A 24,568-nucleotide genomic window follows, 5' to 3' on the forward strand; every position below is an offset into this window, starting at 1 on the left:
CAGACATAAAGTGCCTCACAAAATCTCACCATAAGCCCTTCATTCTCAGACGAGCTAAAAGCAAACACTTATTCCAAAGTCCATGTCTAAAAAACCTGTTACAATCCCATCAGTCCAAAGTCCCTTTCTATAATACCTGTATACAATCCCATCATTCCAAAGTCCATGTCTTCAAAATACATGTATACATCCCATCATTCCAAAGTCCATTTCTAAAATACCTGTATACAATCCCATCATTCCAAAGTCCATTTCTAAAATACCTGTATACAATCCCCGCATTCCAAAATCCATTCTCTAAAATTACCTGTATTACAATCCCATCATTCCAAAGTCCATTTCTAACATACCTGTTACAATCCCGTGTCGTGGAGGAACTGTAGACCAGGATTATTTCGGCAGCAAAAATCTGAAGAAAGCATTCCAAAATTATAAACATCAACAACTTTGAACAAAAAAATGTACTCTTCGACACGGTACATACCAATTTACAACTACAACTACACGATTTCATGATAATGAAGTCTGTAATTGTACAATGGATCAATTTGGCATTTTACACTTTCCCGAAGGTTGCATGGGAGATTAAATTATCTAATAAATCATATAATGTCAATATTTGATGTTTGAGTTTTCAGACACTCTTAATTTTCAGACAACCCCCATTTTAATTCAAAATAATTATTTTTGGTGACTCTTAACTTTTTGGATATACAGGTGTTTGTCCATAATTAATTACTCTAAGTTATTGGACAGTTAATTTTGCAATGCTATTATGCAGAATTCTGCCCAGATGTGCTTATCTAGTCACACTTCAATCATGGGTTTTTAAAATGGCAGTGGCTAGTCGTACGGCCCTGTACGGGTAACACGAGTCACCCGTACGGCTCGTTCGTATAGCCTTTCCTATGGACATTAACATTTATATACCATTTGATATTTGCATGTACAATGCGTATTTATATACTCCATACTGTGATTTTCTATTGATTGTGTAATTGTTTTTGGGCGAAATAAATTACCTTTGATATCTCACTTGTTTCCACCCTTTATATACTATGCACTACTCGGATTTCCACCACGACGAAACAAAACCACTGCAAGACACAGAATGATTAATTAATCCTGTCAACAAATGTTTGTAGCGGAGGTATATCGCTTGATTTTTCATTAGACAATTAAAAATGTGGGTAAAATAAAGGACACGAATGCAAATTAACTAAGTATTATAATCTCAAATACTGATAGTTATGTAGGTTGTTATGTACCATAGCATGCACATTTTTAGCAATTAACAAATACTAAATTTAAAGGTTTATTTTTTTAAAATTTTTATTGATGTTTAAATGATATAATTAGCTGATTATTTGCTTTCTAAAATAAAACTAGTAATGGTGGAATCGAGTTCAAAAACGTGTCAATTACGTCTTCGCTAATAGCTCCCACTCACCGCAGTTCGCTAGTTTAAATTTTAGCTAGTCAAAAACAAAAACAATAGTGTCAATTATCAATACGTACCCCGATTTGTATCACAAAGATATTGATTAAATGCGTTTTACTTTGATTGTTGACACGTTATTTATTACCGTCTATGTTGCGGCATGTTGTTCTAACTAGTCGCCAGCGCAAGTTGACAGTATGTCCGGCAAAAAAGTAAAATCGTTTAGGGTTGAATTAACGTGTCAAATCTCCATAGGAAAAGGCTATACGAACAGAGCCGTACGGGTAGCCTCATGTCTACCCGTACGGGGCCATACGGGTAGCCTTGTGTCTACCCGTACGACTAGCCACTGCCTTTTAAAATTGGATCAAGGTAATAAAACCTGGCAGACTATTCCTTAAGGCTATGGACCATTACACATGCATTATTGGGTAAATAACTATGTATACCGGTTATAGACGATAGTTTCACCCAACATCTTAAAGGGACCGTCAACCGCGATTGAGGAAAAAAGAAAAGTTAAAAAATACCATTGTTTTTTTACAATATTAGTTTATATTGATTAAATGTCATGACTGGTTTAATCATAACTTTAAAAAAGTTCATATTTTCAGTTTATTTCGGTAATAAAATTTTGCTATGAGAAATCAAAAGTACATCGCGAAAATAGGTGACAAAACGATATACACTCTATAAATAATGCAAGTAGATTGATCATTTAATATATACAATATATACAATTACTACGCATGCACAATTTGCATTCCTGGGTTTACACATGTGACGATGATGATCAATCTACTTGCGTTATTTATAGTTAAATGGTAGTTACCTGGTAACTGTACCCAGTAAAATTTATTACCGAAGATATACTGAAAATATGAAAACCAACTTTTTCAAGTAATGTAAGGCATGTCGAATTGCAAAACTGTAGTTGAGTGCTATTATATTCTTCCCTGCAGATTCTTCAAATACAAATATTGAATGCTAGTATTTCCAATAAATATATAATTCATTAGATAATAATTCATAAATCATAGGCATTTAGGAAACAGTCAAAACTGTGGGGCCTGGATGTTAAGGATGACAATACCAACTGTTGCTCTCCATTTTCATAGTATTTTTTGTTTCAATAAAGTCTCCTTTTAGCAAAAATCCAGTTTTGGCGGAAAGACTCACACGCATTAAACCCCTTTTTCCCCTAGCTAGCCTCAAATATACACCATTGTATCTGTCCCACTCATCATTGACAACATCCCTTAGAAATGTTTTGAAGCAGATTTCAGCTGCAACCATTCATTTATACAAATTCAATAAAGCAGCATTGATAAAATAATAATATAAATTGAACACTAACAATTTTATGAGAATATCTTCCTCTGATACTTAAAAACAGTGACTGGATTATCAATTTTAAAAATGTTAAAAGGACAAAAGAATTTTTGCTAAATGTAGTGAATCATAGGCATGACTTACTGAGCTCTTGGCATATCAAACTTGCCCGACTGCTGAATATGAAACATCAGGTCACCACCGTTTAAATACTCCATCACAAAGTACAGATGGCTCTGCAGTAGAAACATGTATACAATGATACAGTTAACATCTACCTGTATATACATTACATGCTAATTCTAGACTAGACAAATACAACAATGTGATAAAATACTACTCGATATTCATTGAGGTCACTATAATGCGAGGAGGCCCTAGTAGGCCTTTACAAATGGCCTGCTCAAATACTTCTGGTTAATTTACGTAAATAATCGACTCGAATGTTTTTTTGTGCCTACCGCTGTCTGAAAAGTGCTGTGGAGGGTGGGTCAGGTAAGGATGTTTCACTCCTAGCGCCAGCACACGCTTTTCAATCATAGTGCACTCGATGTCATCATCTTCCATCACTACGTCTTTCTTCAGCACTTTCACTGCATAGAACGTGTTTGTGCCCTTCAGCTCCGCAAGTAAAACCTGACACAGAAAACACAAATAAGCTGTTGTATACTGAATATCTGATGTTCAGAAGTCATTAATATGAATGACCTAGTTGTACATTAACTATGAAATCAGTATTATTAAAAACCACAAACACGCAAAATCAGTGAATATTTCGTACAATTGTTCAAAAAATAAAGTTAACACATAAAAATCAATGTTCCTTATAGCAATAGCTAAAATTTAAGCATTAGATGTGGTCTGGTAATATAGATTTAACAAGATACAAAATGCTCTTTTTTCTTTTTCATGGGACAAAATATTCAACACATGTTCATGTACCATGTTAGTGTTCATGTGTTGAATGAATAGATATCGTTGCAGGAAATTAAAATGGAATATATTGTGCCACAAAAAAATTAAACAAGAGCACCGCCTTGCGGGTGCAGATCGCTCATCTATTTTCTTTTTAAAGGTGAAGGGACTCTCATTTTCAATCACAAAGGAGGGAGGGGTGGAGTGAAGAGCGGTGCATTGTGTGGGGGTGTGGACATTTATTACATTTCTTCCAAAAATGCGAAAAAAAGGAAAAAAAAAATCAGGGTGGGGGGTGGGGGGGAGTGGGGGGGGGTGGGGGGGGGGGGGATTCTTGGGTGCGATGGTTGGACGGTATTTCAAACATAAAATAATAAAAATAAATATTTGTGTTTTTTAACCGTTTCATAAAAAAAAATTGGGGGGGGGGGGGGTGAGGTGGGGGGTATAGTGTGAGGGTGTGGTGGTAATTTGTGAGATGATCTTAAAAAAAAAAAAAAAAAAAAATAGGGGGGGGGGGGGATTGGGGTGGGGGGAGGGGGGGTGGGGGGGGATGGGGGGGATTCTTGGGTGCGATGGTTGGACGGTATTTCAAACATAGAATAATCAAAATAATGAGATGATCTTAAAAAAAAAAAATAAAAAAATAAAAATAGGGGGGGGGGGGGCAGGGGCGATGGTTTGGGTGGAGTCTATTGTGGTATGTCAGGTAAGAGTAGTTTTGTCAAAGTATCAATCAAATCTAATCAAAAATAAAGAAGTTATGGCAATTTTAGAGAAATTTAATAATTTGACCTTGATAGTCAAGGTCATTCAAAGGTCAAGGTAAAATTCAACTTGCCAGGTACAGTAACCTCATGATAGCATGAAAGTATTTGAAGTTTGAAAGCAATAGCCTTGATACTTAAGAAGTAAAGTGGATCGAAACACAAAATTTAACCATATATTCAAAGTTACTAAGTCAAAAAAGGGCCATAATTCCGTAAAAATGACATCCAGAGTTATGCAACTTGTCCTTTTACTGTACCCTTATGATAGTTTGCGAGTGTTCCAAGTATGAAAGCAATATCTATGATACTTTAGGGGTAAAGTGGACCAAAACACAAAACTTAACCAAACTTTCAATTTTCTAAGTATAAAGGGCCCATAATTCCGTCCAAATGCCAGTCAGAGTTACATAACTTTGCCTGCACAGTCCCCTTACGGTAGTTAGTAAGTGTTGCAAGTATGAAAGCAATAGCTTTGATACTTAAGGAATAAAATGGACCTTCACACAAAACTTAACCAAAATTTTCAATTTTCTAAGTATAAAAAGGGCACATAATTCTGTCAAAATGCACGCCAGAGTTATCTAACTTTGCCTGCCAAGTCCCCTCATGATAGTAAGTAAGTGTACCAAGTTTGAATGCAATAGCATTGATACTTTCTGAAAAAGTGGACCTAAACGCAAAACTTAACCAAAATTTTCAATTTTCTAAGTATAAAAAGGGCACATAATTCAGTCAAAATGCACGCCAGAGTTATCTCACTTTGCCTGCCCAGTCCCCTCATGATAGTAAGTAAGTGTACCAAGTTTGAATGCAATAGCATTGATACTTTCTGAGAAAAGTGGACCTAAACGCAAAACTTAACCGGACGCCGACGCCGACGCCAAGGTGATGACAATAGCTCATAATTTTTTTTCAAAAAATAGATGAGCTAAAAAGGAGCATTTTGTATCACGTTAAATCTGTTACCATACCACATCTAGCGTAGAAATTGCCAGTGCTCCAGCAAGGCCTAAATTGAAGGGCGCCCCGCCCTGCCCTTCCTAGGCCCCCCTGCCCTTACAAAAAATACAAATGATCAACAATAAATCTCTTATTACATTGTAATTAATTTATTCCTCATTGTAGACATTATATTTGAATGGTTTAATAATGGTTTAATGATAATGGGAATAATATATTCTAACAATTATTAGTAACATATAAATTAACATGCAACAGGAAGCCTTTGGCTTTCGATGGAATCAAGCTTAAATAGATAGGTTTAAACTAGGGATGGTAACGATTATCCGGATATCCGAATACTGGTCAAGTATCCGAATTGTAAATGAGGATCCGAAATTCTTGACTAAACGATATTACCCCTGTTGTTAAGCACACTATGTTCTTTATTGTATTTTTTTATGTTAATCTGTATACCAGTCGTCGTTGACATACTGGCATAAATCCGTTACTTGATTGCCAGTTCCCGATCACCTTGGTGATAATGGCCGAGTTGCAAAATTGCCAACTTGCGCATCCGTGTTTTGTTTTATGGTCCTTACTTTCCGATAAAAGACTCGACGGGTGCCACAGTATGGAAATATTATCTCTGTCCAATTAAATAAAAGGATTTCAATTGGTCAATCAATATTTATCTGTTATAAAAATTATCAATTTAACCGAACACTGCCAGATATTTGTGTGCATTTCTAAACGTTTTTCATCGTAGCGAATCGAGATTTCCCAGCCTGGCATATCCCGCCCGAATTATTCTTGCAGTTTCGTCTGAGCGCGTGTTATCGTCGGCCGGCGTGGTACTTACCAAGCTAACGAACAGACTAAATAGCGACTTTGTCGATGCAATTATTTTCATGAACAAAAACCTTGTCAGTGCATCTTTGGGAATACAAATATAATTAAACTGAATGTATTAAATGCATGTAGAATGTATATATCGTAGTATGTTTTTGTTTTAGCTTAACCATGTTGTTTTTTTAAATTACGTATTTTGCGACTTTGATATTGTGTTTATAAATAAAATAATTGAAATAAAGAAATCATATAAATGCGATCTATTGTTTGCTCTTCCGTAAACAGAGCAAATTAACGAATTCACAGTGTTGTGATGATGGTAAAAGTCTTGTGTAGTTTACTTAAGAAACAAAACGGATATCGAATACGATTCCCATCCCTAGTATAAACTAATCAAGCATGTACCTTTCCAAAGCTGCCCTTGCCCAGTACTTTGAGCATGTTGAACTGTTCAGGTGCGTACTTCTTCTTGGGTGCGGGTGGGGGAGGCTTGTCTCGGTTCTCCCTCTCCCATACCTGCTCATAACCCTCGTCGTCAGACTGGCCATTCTCATTGCCCTTCTGCAAAACAACAAATATATAACCCTCTGAATCAAATTTTCCATCAGCCACTATCATTGGCACATAATTGTATTCTGGAATAGATCCAACATATCCAATGAGTGGCACCCTTTGAAACCTGGGCTTATTGCATGTGCATAAAGTGTCATCCCAGTTTAGCCTGTGACAACACTCTCCGCCTAGACTGGATTTTGTTGCTAAGAAGAGACCTCCTTTCCCAATCGCAAATTCTCGGCCCTTTCCGTCAAACATCGGATAAGTACCTCGAAGGAGATAGTATGAATACACATTTCGGAAGCGGTATTGTGGTCTACCTACGCGGGCCTACGCGAATCAAAATTACATAGTAAAAACAAACATGGCCGGTTTTGCGAGTTGTTTACATTTTGCAAAGATGAAAATGGGGATTTTCTATGCTCTGAAGCCAGAGCAAGTACAAACTCTACAGGAATTATGGACGCCATCGTTGTTATTGTTTTTGTTGTTGTAACATTCTTAGAATGGTATCACGTGGGCGGACTACTTTCAACCCGTATTTCTCCCGAGTCCGATTATAATAATCTGCGAGGGGTACCGAATGCTCCTTTCCCTGATTAGCCTGTGCAGACTGGGTTCACACTTTAAACACTTGCATTACACCCAGTTGATAGTAAAACGAAGATCCAAATGGTAAGAATACAATTGAAATACATTCTAAAGCAATTATAATTTGATTTGGCAAACAATATTCACAGAAGCATTCGGGCAATCACTGGAATCCGAAATATTTTCTGAGTAATTTGCAACTGAATCAATTACAGAAAATTTAGCCCCTAATCTTACCCCTTTTTCAGGTGAAATGGAAGGCCTGCGTTCGTCCCCTGTCTTCTTCACCTGAGATAGGACTTCAGCAAACAGCTTCTGATTGACACCGCACAGGTTGGGCATGAACTTCTCACACTTCTTGTGGCAGTTCACACCACACACTGAAAGAGAGGCATCAGACATGTTTATAAACAGAGTCTTGTTCTGAGAAAACTGGGCATAATGCATGTGCGTAAAGTGTTGTCCCAGATTAGCCTGTGCAGTCCACACAGGCTAATCTGGGACGACACTTTCCACCTAAATTGGATTTTTGCTAAGAAAAGACTATATTTAAACAAAAAATACCATAAAAGCGGAAAATGTCTTCCTGATTAACCTGTGCGGACTGCACAGGCTAATCTGGGACGACACTTTACGCGCATGCATTAAGCCCAGTTTTCTTAGAACACAACTCAAATTTAAAAGCGTTATGGGAAAACTAGGCTTGATGCATGAGCGTATATTGTAGTCCACACAAGCTAATCGTGGACGACACTTCCCGCATTTATTGTATTTTCAGTTTAAAGGAAGTCTCTCGTAAGCAAAAATCTGGTTCAGGTAGAAAGTGTCATCCCTCTTCCTAAAGCTAAATAAGGACAAGAAACTGTCAGAGATGGGTGATGCTCCCCAAAGTTTTTTTTTGTCACAATATTGCACTATATATTCAGATAAAAGGAAACGTCTTGAGGGGCATAATTTTGGACAAAATAATACGATGGATGGTTTAGCAACTTAAAAATTTCAAAGGGCCATAACTCTCTAAATAAATCATCTAACCAGAACCCACAAATTACATGCACATCTCCTCAAGGTAGTTTAGCTTCCCATAAAGCTTCATTAAATTCCAGTCAGTAGTTGGGGGAACAAGAATTGCACTATATGTACAGTTTATAGAAAATTTCAAAGGGCCATAACTCTGTGAAAAATCATCCGACCATAACTGGCTGATAAAAGCACATCTCCTGTTGGTAGTGAAGCTTCCCATAAAGTTTCATTGAATTCCGGTCATTAATTGCTGAGAAAGAGCCCGGACAAAAACATGTGCACGGACAGACGGACACACGGAGAGAAGAAGCGGCGACTATATGCTCCCCCTAAAATTTTTGGGGGAGCATAAAAAGGGGGTCAAAACTCATTTGCTACAGTAAGGCAGGAATTCTTCATATAAGAATTCTTTCAATCTGATTTGCTTCACTGAAAGCATACGCAAGTGTCTAAGTCAAATGGAGAACACTTGGCTCATTAGAAAACATCACAGGGGGGAAAATACTAACTAGTTGACTGTCAGGAACAGATGTTTTGTAGCCCATCTCAAATGACCTAGTGCCAACAGAGCTAACACAGTTCATCTATTATTAATGAGATTGCGTGATGGTGCTGTTTCCCAACATTTTATTGATTGAAGTCTAAAATTGTAACAAGTGCTCTTGTAGCAAAATATGGGGAGAAATATATTTGCCAGTACATGTACATGGTAAGGCAATGAAATATGAGTATCATCTCTGTATCACTGCAGTGCCAAATCATGATTGATAGTCAAAGTGTAAAGTAAATTAAATCACAGAAAGTGTGCCAATACCGTCTCAACAAGCTTGAAATATAACAGTCCCTTTACGCATAAAGCAAAAAAGCCATTCAATTTTTTCTCATCATTATTATACCACAAGGGAATTCTTTAAGGTTTCATTGTCTACAACATATCACTCCTAATACGTATGTTTTCAGATTGTAGTTCTTTGGGGGGAAATAAAGGATGGAGAAACACCCTTCAACAGCTATATACATCAATGTTATAGCCAAATATGCAAGTATATTTAAAAACTAGAGCCTTGTCACAGACGTGACGTATACCCCCACATGCCGCATTGACACAGACTATTTTTTATCCTGTCTTCACAAAACAAGAGAATCTAATTTATGGCGATTTTTAAGAATTATTATGCCATTATCATTTATAGCCATTTTGACCTTTGAACTCTTGAGTTCTTTCACATGACACGCCGTCCAATGACACGCCATCCAATGACTGTGAACAAAATTAATGTACAGAGTCATTTTTAAATCTCACAATGAATGGCATAGTTATGGCCCAGACAAGATCATTTATTGCCATTTTTGACCTTTGAACTAAAAGTGTGACCTTGAACTTGGAGATATCGACGTAATTCTTTTGCGCGACACACCGTCCAATGATGGTAAACAAAAGAGCCAAATGATTTTAAAATCTCACAATAAACTACATAGTTATGGCCCAGACAAGCTCATTTATGGCCATTTTTTACCTTTAAACTAAGTCTTGACCTTGAACTTCCACCACTCAAAATGTGCAGCTTCATGATAACGCCGCTTTGAAATTATTATTTCTTTGACCTTTAACCTTGAAGGATGACCTTGACCTTGAAGAATGACCTTGACCTTAAACTTCCATCACTCAAAATGTGCAGCTTCATGAGAACGCTGCTTTGATTTTTATTTTATTTTTACCTTTGCCCTTGAAGGATGACCTTGACCTTCCACCACTCAAAATGTGCAGCTTTATGATAATGCCGCTTTGAATTTTTAAAAATTTTGTTTGACGTTTGACCTTGAAGGATGACCTTGACCTTGAAGAATGACCTTGACCTTGAACCTACAATACTCAAAATGTGCAGCTCCATGATAACGCCGCTTTGATTATTTTTTTGACCTTTGACCTTGAAGGATGACCTTGACCTTGAAGAATGACCTTGACCTTTCACCACTCAAAATGTGCAGCTTCATGATAATGCCGCTTTGAAATTTTTTATTTGTTTTTTTACCTTTGACCTTGAAGGATGACCTTGACCTTGAAGGATGACCTTGAACTTCCACCACTCAAAATATGCAACTTCATGAGAACGCCGCTTTTAATTTTCAAAAAACAATTTTACCTTGAAGGATTCCTTGAAGGATGACCTTGACCTTGAACTTCCACCACTAAAAATTTGCAGCTTCATGAGATACACATGCATGCTAAATATCAAGTTGCTATCTTCAATATTTAAAAAGTTATGGCCAATGTTAAAGTTTTCGGACGGACAGACGCCAAATATTTGACATTTGACCTTGAAGAATGACCTTCACCTTCACCTTTCACCACTCAAAATGTTCAGCTCCATGAGATACACATACATGCCAAATATCAAGTTGCTATCTTCAATATTGAAAAAGTTATGGCCAATGTTAAAGTTTTCGGACGGACAGACACCATAAATTTGACATTTGACCTTGAAGGATGACCTTGACCTTTCACCACTCAAAATGTGCAGCTCCATGAGATACACATGCATGCCAAATATAAAGTTGCTATCTTTAAAAGTGAAAAAGTTATTGCCAATGTTAAAGTTTTTTTCGGACTGACAGACAGACTGACTGACATACTGACGGACAGTTCAACTGCTATATGCCACCCTACCGGGGGCATAAACATTATTTTTTTGGGGTGGAGAGTGGGGGGGGGGGGATAGTGTGAGGGTGTGGTGGTCATTTATTAGATGATCTTTAATAACTAAAAAAAATAATGGGGGGAATTGAGGGGGGATTCCGGGTGGTGGGGGTGGGGGTGCGTGGGGGATGGTTTGGACAGAGTCAATTGTGGTATGTCAGGTAAGAGTTGTTTTGTGAAAGTATCAATCAAATCTAATCATAAATAAAGAAGTTATGGCAATTTTAGCAAAATTTAATAATTTGACCTTGAGAGTCAAGGTCATTCAAAGGTCAAGGTAAAATTCAACTTGCCAGGTACAGTACCCTCATGATAGCATGAAAGTATTTAAAAGAATAGCCTTGATACTTTAGAAGTAAAGTGGATCTAAACACAAAATGTAACCATATATTCAAAGTAACTAAGTCAAAAAAGGGCCATAATTCCGTAAAAATGACAATCAGAGTTATGCAACTTGTCCTTTACTGTCCCCTTATGATAGTTTGCGAGTATTGCAAGTATGAAAGCAATATCTATGATACTTTAGGGGTAAAGTGGACCAAAACACAAAACTTAACCAAATTTTCAAGTATAACGGGCCCATAATTCCGTCTAAATGCCAGTCAGAGTTACATAACTTTGCCTGCACAGTGACTCCTATATAGCCCCCATTACCAATGGAAATGGGGGTATAACAATTGTGTCTTTTTATGATAAGTTGTCCAGTAAATTTGCAAAATTCCTTGTTTTAAAACTTGAAGTTGTAACACCATAAAACACTGATGTAAACTTTACATTGACACCGATTCCTACAGGCCATATTTACCTTGACATTTCAGTCCTTGTCTGAAGAGACCATACAACAACGTGCCACAGTGGTCACAGAATGTAGGGGACATGTAGTTGTTCATTTTAAATCTGTGCTGCACATCGATCTTGAATCTCTCTGTCAGCATCTGAAAAGGGTGACGTTGGCGTTTCTATCATATTTGAATGATCCATGAGAAAATTCTCTCTGAACATATATTTTTTTAAAGATTACCATTGTTGAGCAATGCATTATTATATTCAAAATGTAAATATCAAACTTATATTCAATATTTGATTACACAAAAAAACATGACTGTTCATTAAAAAATCTTGAAGAAAAACCTTTGGTGCATGTTTATGACTTTAACAGTGATGGTGGTACTGATGATGATGATGATGATGATTATGATAAAAAGAAGAAATACCAATTGCATATAAGATGACCAAATAAACATTTACTGATTTGGAATATTCTTAAATTCTAAATATTGAAATATCTGAAAGTGTAACATAATATGAAAACTAAAATCAACCTTTTACATAATTTTCATACCATAAACTTGTTATTGTCTGTGTAAAAGTTGACAACAAAACTGAGTGAAAGTTGACGAGAAAAACTTGCATGGCTAACAGTAACATGACCAACAGTAAAATAGTCAGGCACAGGATTTCCGACTCCATGTTTGTGTGTGTACGTGAAGAAAAGAGTATAGAATTTAGACATACCAGTATTGCTACCAATATTTATCAAAGTAGAGACAAGGGAGGTCTCATATTGGTTACCTTGGTAACATATTGGTTACCATGGTTACATATTGGTTACCTTGGTTTCCCTGCTGTCTTTGGCACTGCCAGGACACAGTCCAAGGATCTGGGAATGACATTTCTTGTGAACTGCACAGTTGCACACTGGAAACAGAAACTGGTTGGTAGAGGGGTACCCCCACTGTGACAATGCCATTTCACACTTACGATTTTGACTATATTAATGGTTTGCTTACAGATAAATAATTCACACTTGGACACTAATTTAGAGATCTGAAATGGTTCTAAATTAGAATCATGCTGGGATAACCAAAACATGACAATTTATATATAATTTATATCAAAGCAATTTCTTTTTCGCTGAGTCCACTGTACTATTTTTTTTGGAGAAAAGGTTATGTCTGGTCTTTAAGTATAACAACACTATTTACCTTTGCATTGATATCCCTGCTTGTTCAAACCCCTAAAATAATAGAAATATATATTTATATATTTGGATATGCACACTGCTGAAATGGTGATAGTTACACCAGGGTCACATATACAATTATTTTCATTTGACTGTTTACACAATGAAAATTTGTTTCTAAAAATCTAGAAATGACAACAGATTAAAAGACAAATGTCCTTTTACCTCTTATTACACTGACGATAATAATTATAGTTTAACTCAGTATTATGACCAGATTCTTTTATTCAATTATTTAAGGCTGTTATTCTCAACATCAGAAAATAAAACGCTAAATAAATGTATTGCTTTCTTTAAATCATCAAAACAGTAAAATCAAGACACTTAAACATGCATATTTATCATTTTATTAATCCTCTGTTTACATTTTTCAATTTTATTCAAGTGAATACAAAATTTTATGCATACCTATGTTGTTTTTGTCTTTTGTTGTCAAATTTATTAGAACAGTGTAAATAATTTTTTATTAAGTTCTGTAAACATGAACATTTGTATTCTTATTTGGTTTATTGTTTTATTATTTTGATTTATTAGCATTATATATTCACCAGGATTCCATGCAAATAGTAAATAATTAATAAAATGCATATGAACCATACTCTTGGAAATCAGGCCTTACTTTATGTGAGAACAGTAATGTCCCTGACTAGCCAGTACAGTCCAAACAACTGAATGTGAGAACAGTAATGTCCCTGACTAGCCAGTACAGTCCAAACAACTGAATGTGAGAACATTAATGTCCCTGACTAGCCAGTACAGTCCAAACAACTGAATGTGAGAACAGTAATGTCCCTGACTAGCCAGTACAGTCCAAACAACTGAATGTGAGAACAGTAATGTCCCTGACTAGCCAGTACAGTCCAAACAACTGAATGTGAGAACAGTAATGTCCCTGACTAGCCAGTACAGTCCAAACAACTGAATGTGAGAACAGTAATGTCCCAGACTAGCCAGTACAGTCCAAAACAACTGAATGTGAGAACAGTAATGTCCCAGACTAGCCAGTACAGTCCAAACAACTGAATGAGAGAACAGTAATGTCCAGGACTAGCCAGTACAGTCCAAACTACTAAATGTGAAAACAGTAATGTCCCAGACTAGCCAGTACAGTCCAAACAACTGAATGTGAGAACAGTAATGTCCCAGACTAGCCAGTACAGTCCAAACAACTGAATGTGAGAACAGTAATTTCCCAGACTAGCCAGTACAGTCCAAACAACTGAATGTGAGAACAGTAACGTCCCAGACTAGCCAGTACAGTCCAAACAACTGAATGTGAGAACAGTAACGTCCCAGACTAGCCAGTACAGTCCAAACAACTAAATGTGAGAACAGTAATGTCCCTGATTAGCCTGTACAGTCCAAACAACTGAATGTGAGAACAGTAATGTCCCTGATTAGCCAGTACAGTCCAAACAACTGAATGTGAGAACAGTAATGTCCCAGATTAGCCAGTACAGTCCAAACAACTAAATGTGAGAACAGTAATGTCCCTGACTAGCCAGTACAGTACAAAACAACTGAATGTGAGAACAGTAGGGCTGTCACGATTCACCGGTATACCGGTATATCGCGGTGCATGTCGTGAAAATAATCGCACCGCGGTACGGCGTTGACGCACCGGTTTTTTTAATATTATTATATTAGCACAGATATGAATACATTACATAATTATTTTGATATAGATATCGTTTTGAAAAATGTAGCAGCGGTTCAAAAGGGCTAAATAAATAATCCGTTAATATCCAGGTCAAGCAAGCGCTTCCACTTGTAGATGTTTAACTTTCACTTTTAAAATACGGCGATGTATGGGTCCGTACCTTTTTTGGAATTAGGGACAGATTTCCTTTGCAAATAAGTTCATAATTATCCAAAAGATGTTTATTTTATTTCTTATTTTCTTTCTTTAGTATATCGATCGTTCAAAGCATGGCACTTCCGAATCATGTTATCTTAAGATTCTGAAAGTCGAGGAAGAGTCAGAACGCTACGGATTTTCAATACTGGGCCCGCTGACTCCGCATTTTGAACATGCCCTTGAAGCGTTCGATTTCCACAGATCGTAGTCACAGCTATTGTAAACAACATGGCGGACATTTTAGAAAAAGACGCGAACAATAACAATGACTACTTCTATCAAGTTTATTACAGTTTCTTTTACAGTTGCTAGTCATACTATGATACCAGTGTTTTCTGATTATTGAGTTTAATAAAGTTTGTAAAACTTGTTATTCTGCTGTTTTCTTCACAGATACATATTCTGTAAAATATCGCGGTACGTACCGCGATTTAGTGTTGCCGTACCACGATATACCGCGGTACGCTCACGGCGTATCGTGACAGCCCTAGAGAACAGTAATGTCCCTGATTAGCCAGTACAGGCCAAACAACTGCATGTGAGAACAGTTATGTCCCAGACTAGCCAGTACAGTCCAAACAACTAAATGTGAGAACAATAACTTCCCAGACTAGCCAGTACAGTCCAAACAACTGAATGTGAGAACAGTAACGTCCCAGACTAGCCAGTACAGTCCAAACAACTGAATGTGAGAACAGTAATGTCCCTGATTAGCCTGTACAGTCCAAACAACTGAATGTGAGAACAGTAATGTCCCAGACTAGCCAGTACAGGCCAAACAACTGAATGTGAGGACAGTAACGTCCCTGACTAGCCAGTACAGTCCAAACAACTGAATGTGAGAACAGTAACGTCCCTGACTAGCCAGTACAGTCCAAACAACTGAATGTGAGAACAGTAATGTCCCAGACTAGCCAGTACAGTCCAAACAACTGAATGTGAGAACAGTAATGTCCCTGACTAGCCAGTACAGTCCAAACAACTGAATGTGAGAACAGTAATGTCCCTGACAAGCCAGTACAGTCCAAACAACTGAATGTGAGAACAGTAATGTCCCTGACTAGCCAGTACAGTCCAAACAACTGAATGTGAGAACAGTAACGTCCCAGACTAGCGAGTACAGACCAAACAACTAAATGTGAGAACAGTAACGTCCCAGACTAGCCAGTACAGTCCAAACAACTGAATGTGAGAACAGTAATGTCCCTGATTAGCCAGTACAGTCCAAACAACTGAATGTGAGAACAGTAATGTCCCAGACTAGCCAGTACAGCCCAAACAACTAAATGTGAGAACAATAACTTCCCAGACTAGCCAGTACAGTCCAAACAACTGAATGTGAGAACAGTAATGTCCCAGACTAGCCAGTACAGTCCAAACAACTGAATGTGAGAACAGTAATGTCCCAGACTAGCCAGTACAGTCCAAACAACTGAATGTGAGAACAGTAATGTCCCAGACTAGCCAGTACAGTCCAAACAACTGAATGTGAGAAAAGTAACGTCCCTGACTAGCCAGTACAGTCCAAACAACTGAATGTGAGAACAGTAACGTCCCTGACTAGCCAGTATAATCCAAACAACTGAATGTGAGAACAGTAATGTCCCAGACTAGCCAGTACAGTCCAAACAACTGAATGTGAAAACAGTAATGTCCCTGACTAGCCAGTACAGTCCAAACAACTGAATGTGAGAACATTAACGTCCCTGACTAGCCAGTACAGTCCAAACAACTGAATGTGAGAACAGTAATGTCCCTGACTAGCCAGTACAGTCCAAACAACTGAATGTGAGAACAGTAACGTCCCAGACTAGCGAGTACAGACCAAACAACTAAATGTGAGAACAGTAATGTCCCAGACTAGCCAGTACAGACCAAACAACTAAATGTGAGAACAGTAATGTCCCAGACTAGCCAGTTCAGTCCAAACAACTGAATGTGAGAACAGTAATGTCCCTGACTAGCCAGTACAGTCTAAACAACTAAATGTGAGAACAGTAACGTCCCAGACTAGCCCGTACAGACCAAACTACTAAATGTGAGAACAGTAACATCCCAGACTAGCCAGTACAGACCAAACAACTGAATGTGAGAACAGTAATGTCCCAGACTAGCCAGTACAGTCCAAACAACTGAATGTGAGAACAGTAATGTCCCAGACTAGCCAGTACAGTCCAAACAACTGAATGTGAGAAAAGTAACGTCCCTGACTAGCCAGTACAGTCCAAACAACTGAATGTGAGAACAGTAACGTCCCTGACTAGCCAGTATAATCCAAACAACTGAATGTGAGAACAGTAATGTCCCAGACTAGCCAGTACAGTCCAAACAACTGAATGTGAAAACAGTAATGTCCCTGACTAGCCAGTACAGTCCAAACAACTGAATGTGAGAACATTAACGTCCCTGACTAGCCAGTACAGTCCAAACAACTGAATGTGAGAACAGTTATGTCCCTGACTAGCCAGTACAGTCCAAACAACTGAATGTGAGAACAGTAACGTCCCAGACTAGCGAGTACAGACCAAACAACTAAATGTGAGAACAGTAATGTCCCAGACTAGCCAGTACAGACCAAACAACTAAATGTGAGAACAGTAATGTCCCAGACTAGCCAGTTCAGTCCAAACAACTGAATGTGAGAACAGTAATGTCCCTGACTAGCCAGTACAGTCTAAACAACTAAATGTGAGAACAGTAACGTCCCAGACTAGCCCGTACAGACCAAACTACTAAATGTGAGAACAGTAACATCCCAGACTAGCCAGTACAGACCAAACAACTAAATGTGAGAGCAGTAATGTCCCAGACTAGCCAGTACAGACCAAACAACTGAATGTGAGAACAGTAACGTCCTAGACTAGCCAGTACAGACCAAACAACATATATAAATATATAACATAATAAACATATATTCCATTTTTCAGGTAAGATTGGACTCTCATTTATTTATATCATTTTACCTTTGATCTTAATTTGTGACCAAGACCTTCAACATAGGGATTGGTTATATCAATGACAATGTATTAAAGCATGTGTATTATGGGGAATGGGTACCAGTCAAACAGTTCCAGTTTTCAAGCAAAGAGACACAAATGACAGTGCATAAAAACTTAAACATACCAACAGAAATCGTTACAAAATGAGCAAAATGTTGGCTGCCGGAAGAACTTTGCGATGAACTGGTGACCTTTGACCTCATGAACCTTCTGTTGCTTGATTGCACCACGTCTGCGTGTGATGCCTCCACCTTTTTCACTTTCAAGGTTTTCCTCATTGATTTGTTCTGAAGTCAAGTTCAAAATACTACATGTGTTTTACTAAATACCAGTATAAATAAAAATCAATATTTTATGGTTGTTGTTAAGATTTCATTAGAATTTATTGACTAATAAAAATAATGTTTCAGATATTCGGCCATGCTTCAGAAGCAAACAAAACACAATTAAACAACTCCAACAGCAAACTACTGCATAGCGAACAGAACCAGTTACCATTTAATAAACAAGAAACTGTGGGAGACAGGTGATGCTCCCCAAAGGTTGTTTTTGTCGCAATATTGCACTCTATATTAAGATAAAAGGAAACGTCTTTAGGGCACAGTAGTTGGGGGGAAAATAATTTTTTTATAGAAAATTTCAAAGGACCATAACTCTGTGAAAAATCATCCGACCAAAACCCGCTGATAATATGCACATCTCCTCTTGGTAGTGAAGCTTCCCATAAAGTTTCATTTAATTCCAGTCATTAGTTGCTGAGAAATAGCCCGGACAAAATGCATTATATGTACAGTTAATGGAAAATTTCAAAAATTTCAAAGGGCCATAACTCTGTGAAAAATCATCCGACCAGAACCCGCTGATAACATGCACATCTCCTCTTGGTAGTGAAGCTTCCCATAAAGTTTCATTGAATTCCGGTCATTAGTTGCTGAAAAAAAGCCCGGACAAAAATTGTGCATAGACAGACGGACAGACAGACGTACACACGGACAGACGAAGCGGCAACTATATGCTCTCCCCAAAATAAATTTTGGGGGAGCATAATAAAAGTTAAACATTGTGGTATGCTATTGAAGGGAAAGTTGTTTACTTATTTGCAAAAAAAAAACAGAACCACTCAGAAGATGGATTACAGATTAACAATTACTTGTTTTTAATTTGTTAAATGTGCCTTAAATGTGCATATCACAACAAATCACATTTGATCCGTACATAAAAAGACACATTCAACATACTTCAGCAAAGTCAATACGCAATTAAGCAAAAAAGAACATAGTGTTATCAGCTGTGAAAAAAGTTATGACACCACAAAACATTTCTGTTACTTAATGAAGAGCAAAAATGTTACAATAAGTCTCCAAGGCCCATTTTCCCTAGCCAAAACTATGACTTCATAGACTTGAAATATTCTTACAATTGCTAAGACTAGATTTAAAGAATATTCTTGAATGTTCTAAATGATTTTATTGAAGTTGGGTCTTAGGTTGAATTTACCGAACCTAATTGCTTTATAAATAACATTGTGTACATTTCTAGCCTGTACAACATTGGTTATATGTACCTAGAGCATGAGAGATTGCAATACAATCTGGGAGGGGAGGTATATACAAGAACAAACATACACACTTGTGATTTTATTTTGATTAAATGAAGGAAATTCCAAAGATCACAATAAAGATTTACACTTAACATGAGGGAAATCTAGCAGAAATCTATTAAGTGAATCTGTGCTGGGAACACACTTTTCTAAAATGTTTTTGAATAAGATTTAACTAAGGAAAGATTATCTGACAAACAGAAGGTTCAGAAATGGTCAAAAGGGAGTTATTTCGGGTAACATAAAGAAGCCATGTCTTAGAAAGACTCATTAGAAGTGCATTGTTTATGATTTTAAGGGCAATATATTGCCTTATAAAATCTATTAAATGTCACACAAAATAAATATCTGTACTATTTAATTACATTAAATTGATGCCGTCATAGTAGAAAAAAGTCATCATTCACCAACATAATTGGACTCCTTTGCATGAATACTCACATACAACAATACAAAAGTGTTAATATACAAAACATGTAATTATTTCAAAATTAAATTTACTCTTTTATCATGAAGATGATTTACTTACAAATTATTCAATGGTGCATGCAGATAAATGGAAACACATTTGTGTATTGTAACAATGTAAGTATAGATAAAGATATATGGAATAGCAGCCTCATGAAGGCATGTTTTAACCCCGGTGAGAGCCTTGTTGTTCTACTACTCTTTAAAGGCGAATGTTAGATTAGAGAGCTATCCATAGCAAGTAAAGAATCAGACAGAACATAAAGTTACTTTGCACTTCTCTATCTCTACTCCCTGAAAACAAAACAAAACAAACATATATCATACACTGACAGATCTTAATAATCATAATATTGTACCTTTCAATGCTTAAGTGCAAAAAAATGAAACTTATTTATGTCATGCCTAGTTTTATATTCAGACAGCTAACAATAATTTATACTGTTAGTGAATGTAAACTTTAACAAGAGGGCAAAGATGGCCCTAGTTCGCTCACCTGAGAGGAGTCGGTTCATTCAATCTTTACCAAATGTCAAACTTGACCTAGATATTGTCCAGACAATATCCTGGTCAAGTTTCATCATTATTTCATCTGCGAGTCATGATCAATGTACCTATAAAGTTTCATGATCCTAGGCGTAAGTGTTCTTGAGTTATCATCCGGAAACCATTTTTCTAAGTTGAGTCACTGTGACCTTGACAGCCATTGTGTGAATACGTTTTTTGGCACTGTGACTTTGACCTTTGACCTAGTGACCTGATAATCAATAGAGGTCATCTGTGAGTCATGATCAATATACCTATAAAGTTTCATGAACCTAGGCATAAGCGTTCTTGAGTTATCATCCAGAAACCCTTTTACTGCTTTGGGTCACCGTGACCTTGACCTTTGACCTAGTGACCTGAAAATCAATAGGGGTCATCTGCGAGTAATAATTTCTGCACCTATGAAGTTTCATGATCCTAGGCATAAGCGTTCTTGAGTTATCATCCAGAAACCATTTTACTATTTCAGGTCACCGTGACCTTGACCTTTGACCTAGTGACCTGAAAATCAATAGGGGTCATCTTCGAGTCATGATCAATGTACCTATGAAGTTTCATGATTCTAGGGATAAGCATTCTTGAGTTAGCATCTGGAAACCATTTTACTATTTCCGTTAATGTGACCTTGACCTTTGACCTAGTGACCTGAAAATCAATAGGTGTCATCTACGAGTCATGATCAATGTACCTATGAAGTTTCATGATCCTAGGCCTAAGCTTTCTTGAGTTATCATCCGGAAACCATTTTACTATTTCGGGTCATCGTGACCTTGACCTTTGACCTAGTGACCTGAAAATCAATAGGGGTTATCTGCAAGTCATGATCAATGTAGCTATGAAGTTTCATGATCCTAGGCATAAGCGTTCTTGAGTTATCATACGGAAACCATTTTACTGCTTTGGGTCACCATGACCTTGACCTTTGACCTAGTGACCTGAAAATCAATAGGGGTCATCTGCAAGACATGATCAATGTATCTATGAAGTTTCATGATCCTAGGCATAAGTGTTCTTGAGTTATCATTTGGAAACCATTTAACTTTTTCGGGTCATCATGACCTTGACCTTTGACCTAGTGACCTGAAAATCAATAGGAGTCATCTGCAAGTCATGATCAATGTACCTATGAAGTTTCATGATCCTTGGCATAAGCGCTCTAAAGTTATCATCCGGAAACCATCTGGTGGACAGACGGACCGACATAAGCAAAACAATATACCCCCTCTTCTGCGAAAGGGGGGGGGCATAATGAGAAAACTGCCCCCCTCCCAGCAGCGATGTTATTCAACTGACCGGAACCATTTTTTAACTCAACTCTCGTATCAAGGAAACAAATGTTCTGAGCAAATTTAATGAAAATTGGGCCAAAAATGTGACTTCTACTGTGTTCACATGTTTTCACTATATACATATAGAGAAAAATGCCCGGCCCACTGGCGGCCATGTTTTTTCACCGATCCCGACCATTTTCAAACTCGTCCGAGATATCAATAAAACCAATGATTTGACCAACTTTCATGATGATTGGGCAAAAATTGTGACTTCTAGAGTGTTTACAAGGTTTCTCTATAGCCAAATAGGGAAAACTGCCACTATATACATATAGAGAAAAATGCCCCGCCCACTGGCGGCCAGGTTTTTTCACTGATCTCGACCATTTTCGAACTCGTCAGAGACATCAATTGAACCAATGTTTTGACCAACTTCCATGATGATTGGGCAAAAATTGTGACTTCTAGAGTGTTAAGAAGGTTTCTCTAAAGCCAAATTAGGAAAACTGCCCCGCCCACTGGCGGCCATGTTTTTCAACGGATTGGAACCACTTTTGAACTCAACCAAGATATCATTAAGACAAACATTTTGACAAAGTTACATGAAGATTGGGCATGAAATGTGACTTCTACAGTGTTTACAAGGTTTTTCTTTTTTTTGACCTAGTGACCTAGTTTTTGACCCGGCAACCCAGTTTCAAACTCGGCCGAGATTTCATTGGGACAATGCTTCTGACCAAGTTTCATGAAGATGGGACAAGAAATGTGGCCTCTAGAGTGTTAACGAGCAAATGTTAACGGACGGACGGACATACGACGGACAAAGACCGGTCACAAAAGCTCACCTGAGCAATCAGGTGAGCTAAAAAGTAAACTCTTACACAATAAAGAAATTCAAATCAAACAAAAATAAATACCACTCATTATGGTTATGATAATATATCATTAGATAATGCATACACAATTCAAACTAAACAAGCAATATACATTTAAAGTGCTATTAAGGCAAAGCAAACAAAGTGGTCTTTGTCAATGGTTATCTTTTGTTAAAAGTTTCCATATACGAGACTTGCTCTAGGATAAAGGTTTAATGCATGTGCGTAAAGTGTCGTCCCTGATAAGTCTTTGCATTCCACACAGGCAAATCAGGGACAACACGACGCCATACATGCTTGTTGTAAGAACATAGTTTTCAATTTATTATATACCTCCAATTCAAGCAAATTCAACATCTTTTATGGACCACTTTTATTTGAATTCATTACATTTACACAAATGAAAAACAAATGACACGTTCTGAACTGGCTAGCACGAACACATTGTATGACACAGACAAGTCAGAACTTGTATTGTGTACACCTAAAAATAGATGTATATAGATCTTTGGCAATGGAATACAGAATGGCAAAAACTGATCAATGGTTGTATAATGTGATGCAATCCTCCCACAACAAATTTTATTTTACTCAGAGGAAATATAAATTGCACATACTTTTTAAAGGAGCTTTTTCACAAATAATATCATACACTATTTTCAAAAACAAGATTAGCTTCATATAAGAATTTATTAAATGCTTGCTTCACTTGATGGTCTCTTGTTTTAAAATTCTCATTAATTTTTTTATATATTTTTTTAATATAAAAATTTGTGATTTAAATTGTCATGATTCAGTGGTATAAAAGATGCAATAAGAGCACCGCACAACGGGTGCCACGCTCGGCTGAGAAAGCTTGTCAGAATTTATTTTTTTAGGTCACAGTGACCTTGACCTTTGACCTAGTGACCCAACAAGAGATGTGTTTGTCAGAAACACAATGCCCCCTACTGCGCCACATTGAAATAACATTTCTATTTATCATTTGGCAGGTATAGAAATTATCTCCCTTTAAAGGTTATTACTTTCCTTGAATTTTGTCCAATCCAACCGTGTGGGGGGGGGGGGGGGGAGGGTCTCACAGTCAATTATGACCATGTCAGACATCACTGACAACCAAGGCCTGTGGTTTAAAAGAGATCATAGCCAGAGTTGATCATGCATCTATGGACATAAGTCCACAGGTATGTAATAAACATCAAAGAAATTATAAATATATATCATTAAAAATACTTTGAAAAATCAATCATTTGGGTTATATATAATCAAAATAATAAATCTGTACAGTTACTGTGAAAAGAACTTCAATTCTTGGTAAGGAAATATATAATATGAGATTTATAATTATATAAATTACTTCCCTTGAAAATAATTGTCTGTAACAAATATCTATTTTTAGTAGCAAATAATACCAGAGGGCCAAGATGGCCCTAGTTAGTTCACCTGAGAGGAGTAGGTTCATTCAATCTTTACCAAATGTCAAACTTGACCTAAATATTGTCCAGACAAACATCCTGGTCAAGTTTCATCAGTATTTCATCTGCGAGTCATGATCAATGTCACTATGAAGTTTCATGATCCTAGGCGTAAGCATTTTTGAGTTATCATCCGGAAACCATTTTTCTAAGTTGAGTCACCGTGACCTTGACAGCCATTGTGTGAATACGTTTCTTGGCACTGTGACCCTGACCTTTGACCTAATGACCTGAAAATCAATAGGGGTCATCTGCGAGTCATGATCAATATACCTTTGAAGTTTCATGAATCTAGGCATAAGCATTCTTGAGTAATCATACAGAAACCATTTAACTA

General features: G+C 37.1%; 1 protein-coding gene across 1 annotated transcript in view; it reads right to left on the reverse strand.

Moving 5' to 3' along the window:
• The window catches only part of LOC127832337 (protein kinase C delta type-like), a gene marked incomplete in the record, with an annotated part of 162,725 nt that overhangs the window by 79,312 nt on the left and 58,845 nt on the right, over positions 1 to 24,568 (reverse strand). Inside the window, 10 exon segments of the mRNA XM_052357744.1 lie at positions 2,918 to 3,009; positions 3,235 to 3,258; positions 3,260 to 3,409; positions 6,655 to 6,810; positions 7,633 to 7,775; positions 11,922 to 12,051; positions 12,729 to 12,814; positions 13,102 to 13,133; positions 18,121 to 18,283; positions 20,335 to 20,358. Coding sequence (XP_052213704.1) covers positions 2,918 to 3,009; positions 3,235 to 3,258; positions 3,260 to 3,409; positions 6,655 to 6,810; positions 7,633 to 7,775; positions 11,922 to 12,051; positions 12,729 to 12,814; positions 13,102 to 13,133; positions 18,121 to 18,283; positions 20,335 to 20,358 — 1,000 coding nt within the window.

Source organism: Dreissena polymorpha, chromosome 5, assembly GCF_020536995.1.
Source record: "Dreissena polymorpha isolate Duluth1 chromosome 5, UMN_Dpol_1.0, whole genome shotgun sequence".
NCBI lineage: Eukaryota > Metazoa > Mollusca > Bivalvia > Myida > Dreissenidae > Dreissena > Dreissena polymorpha.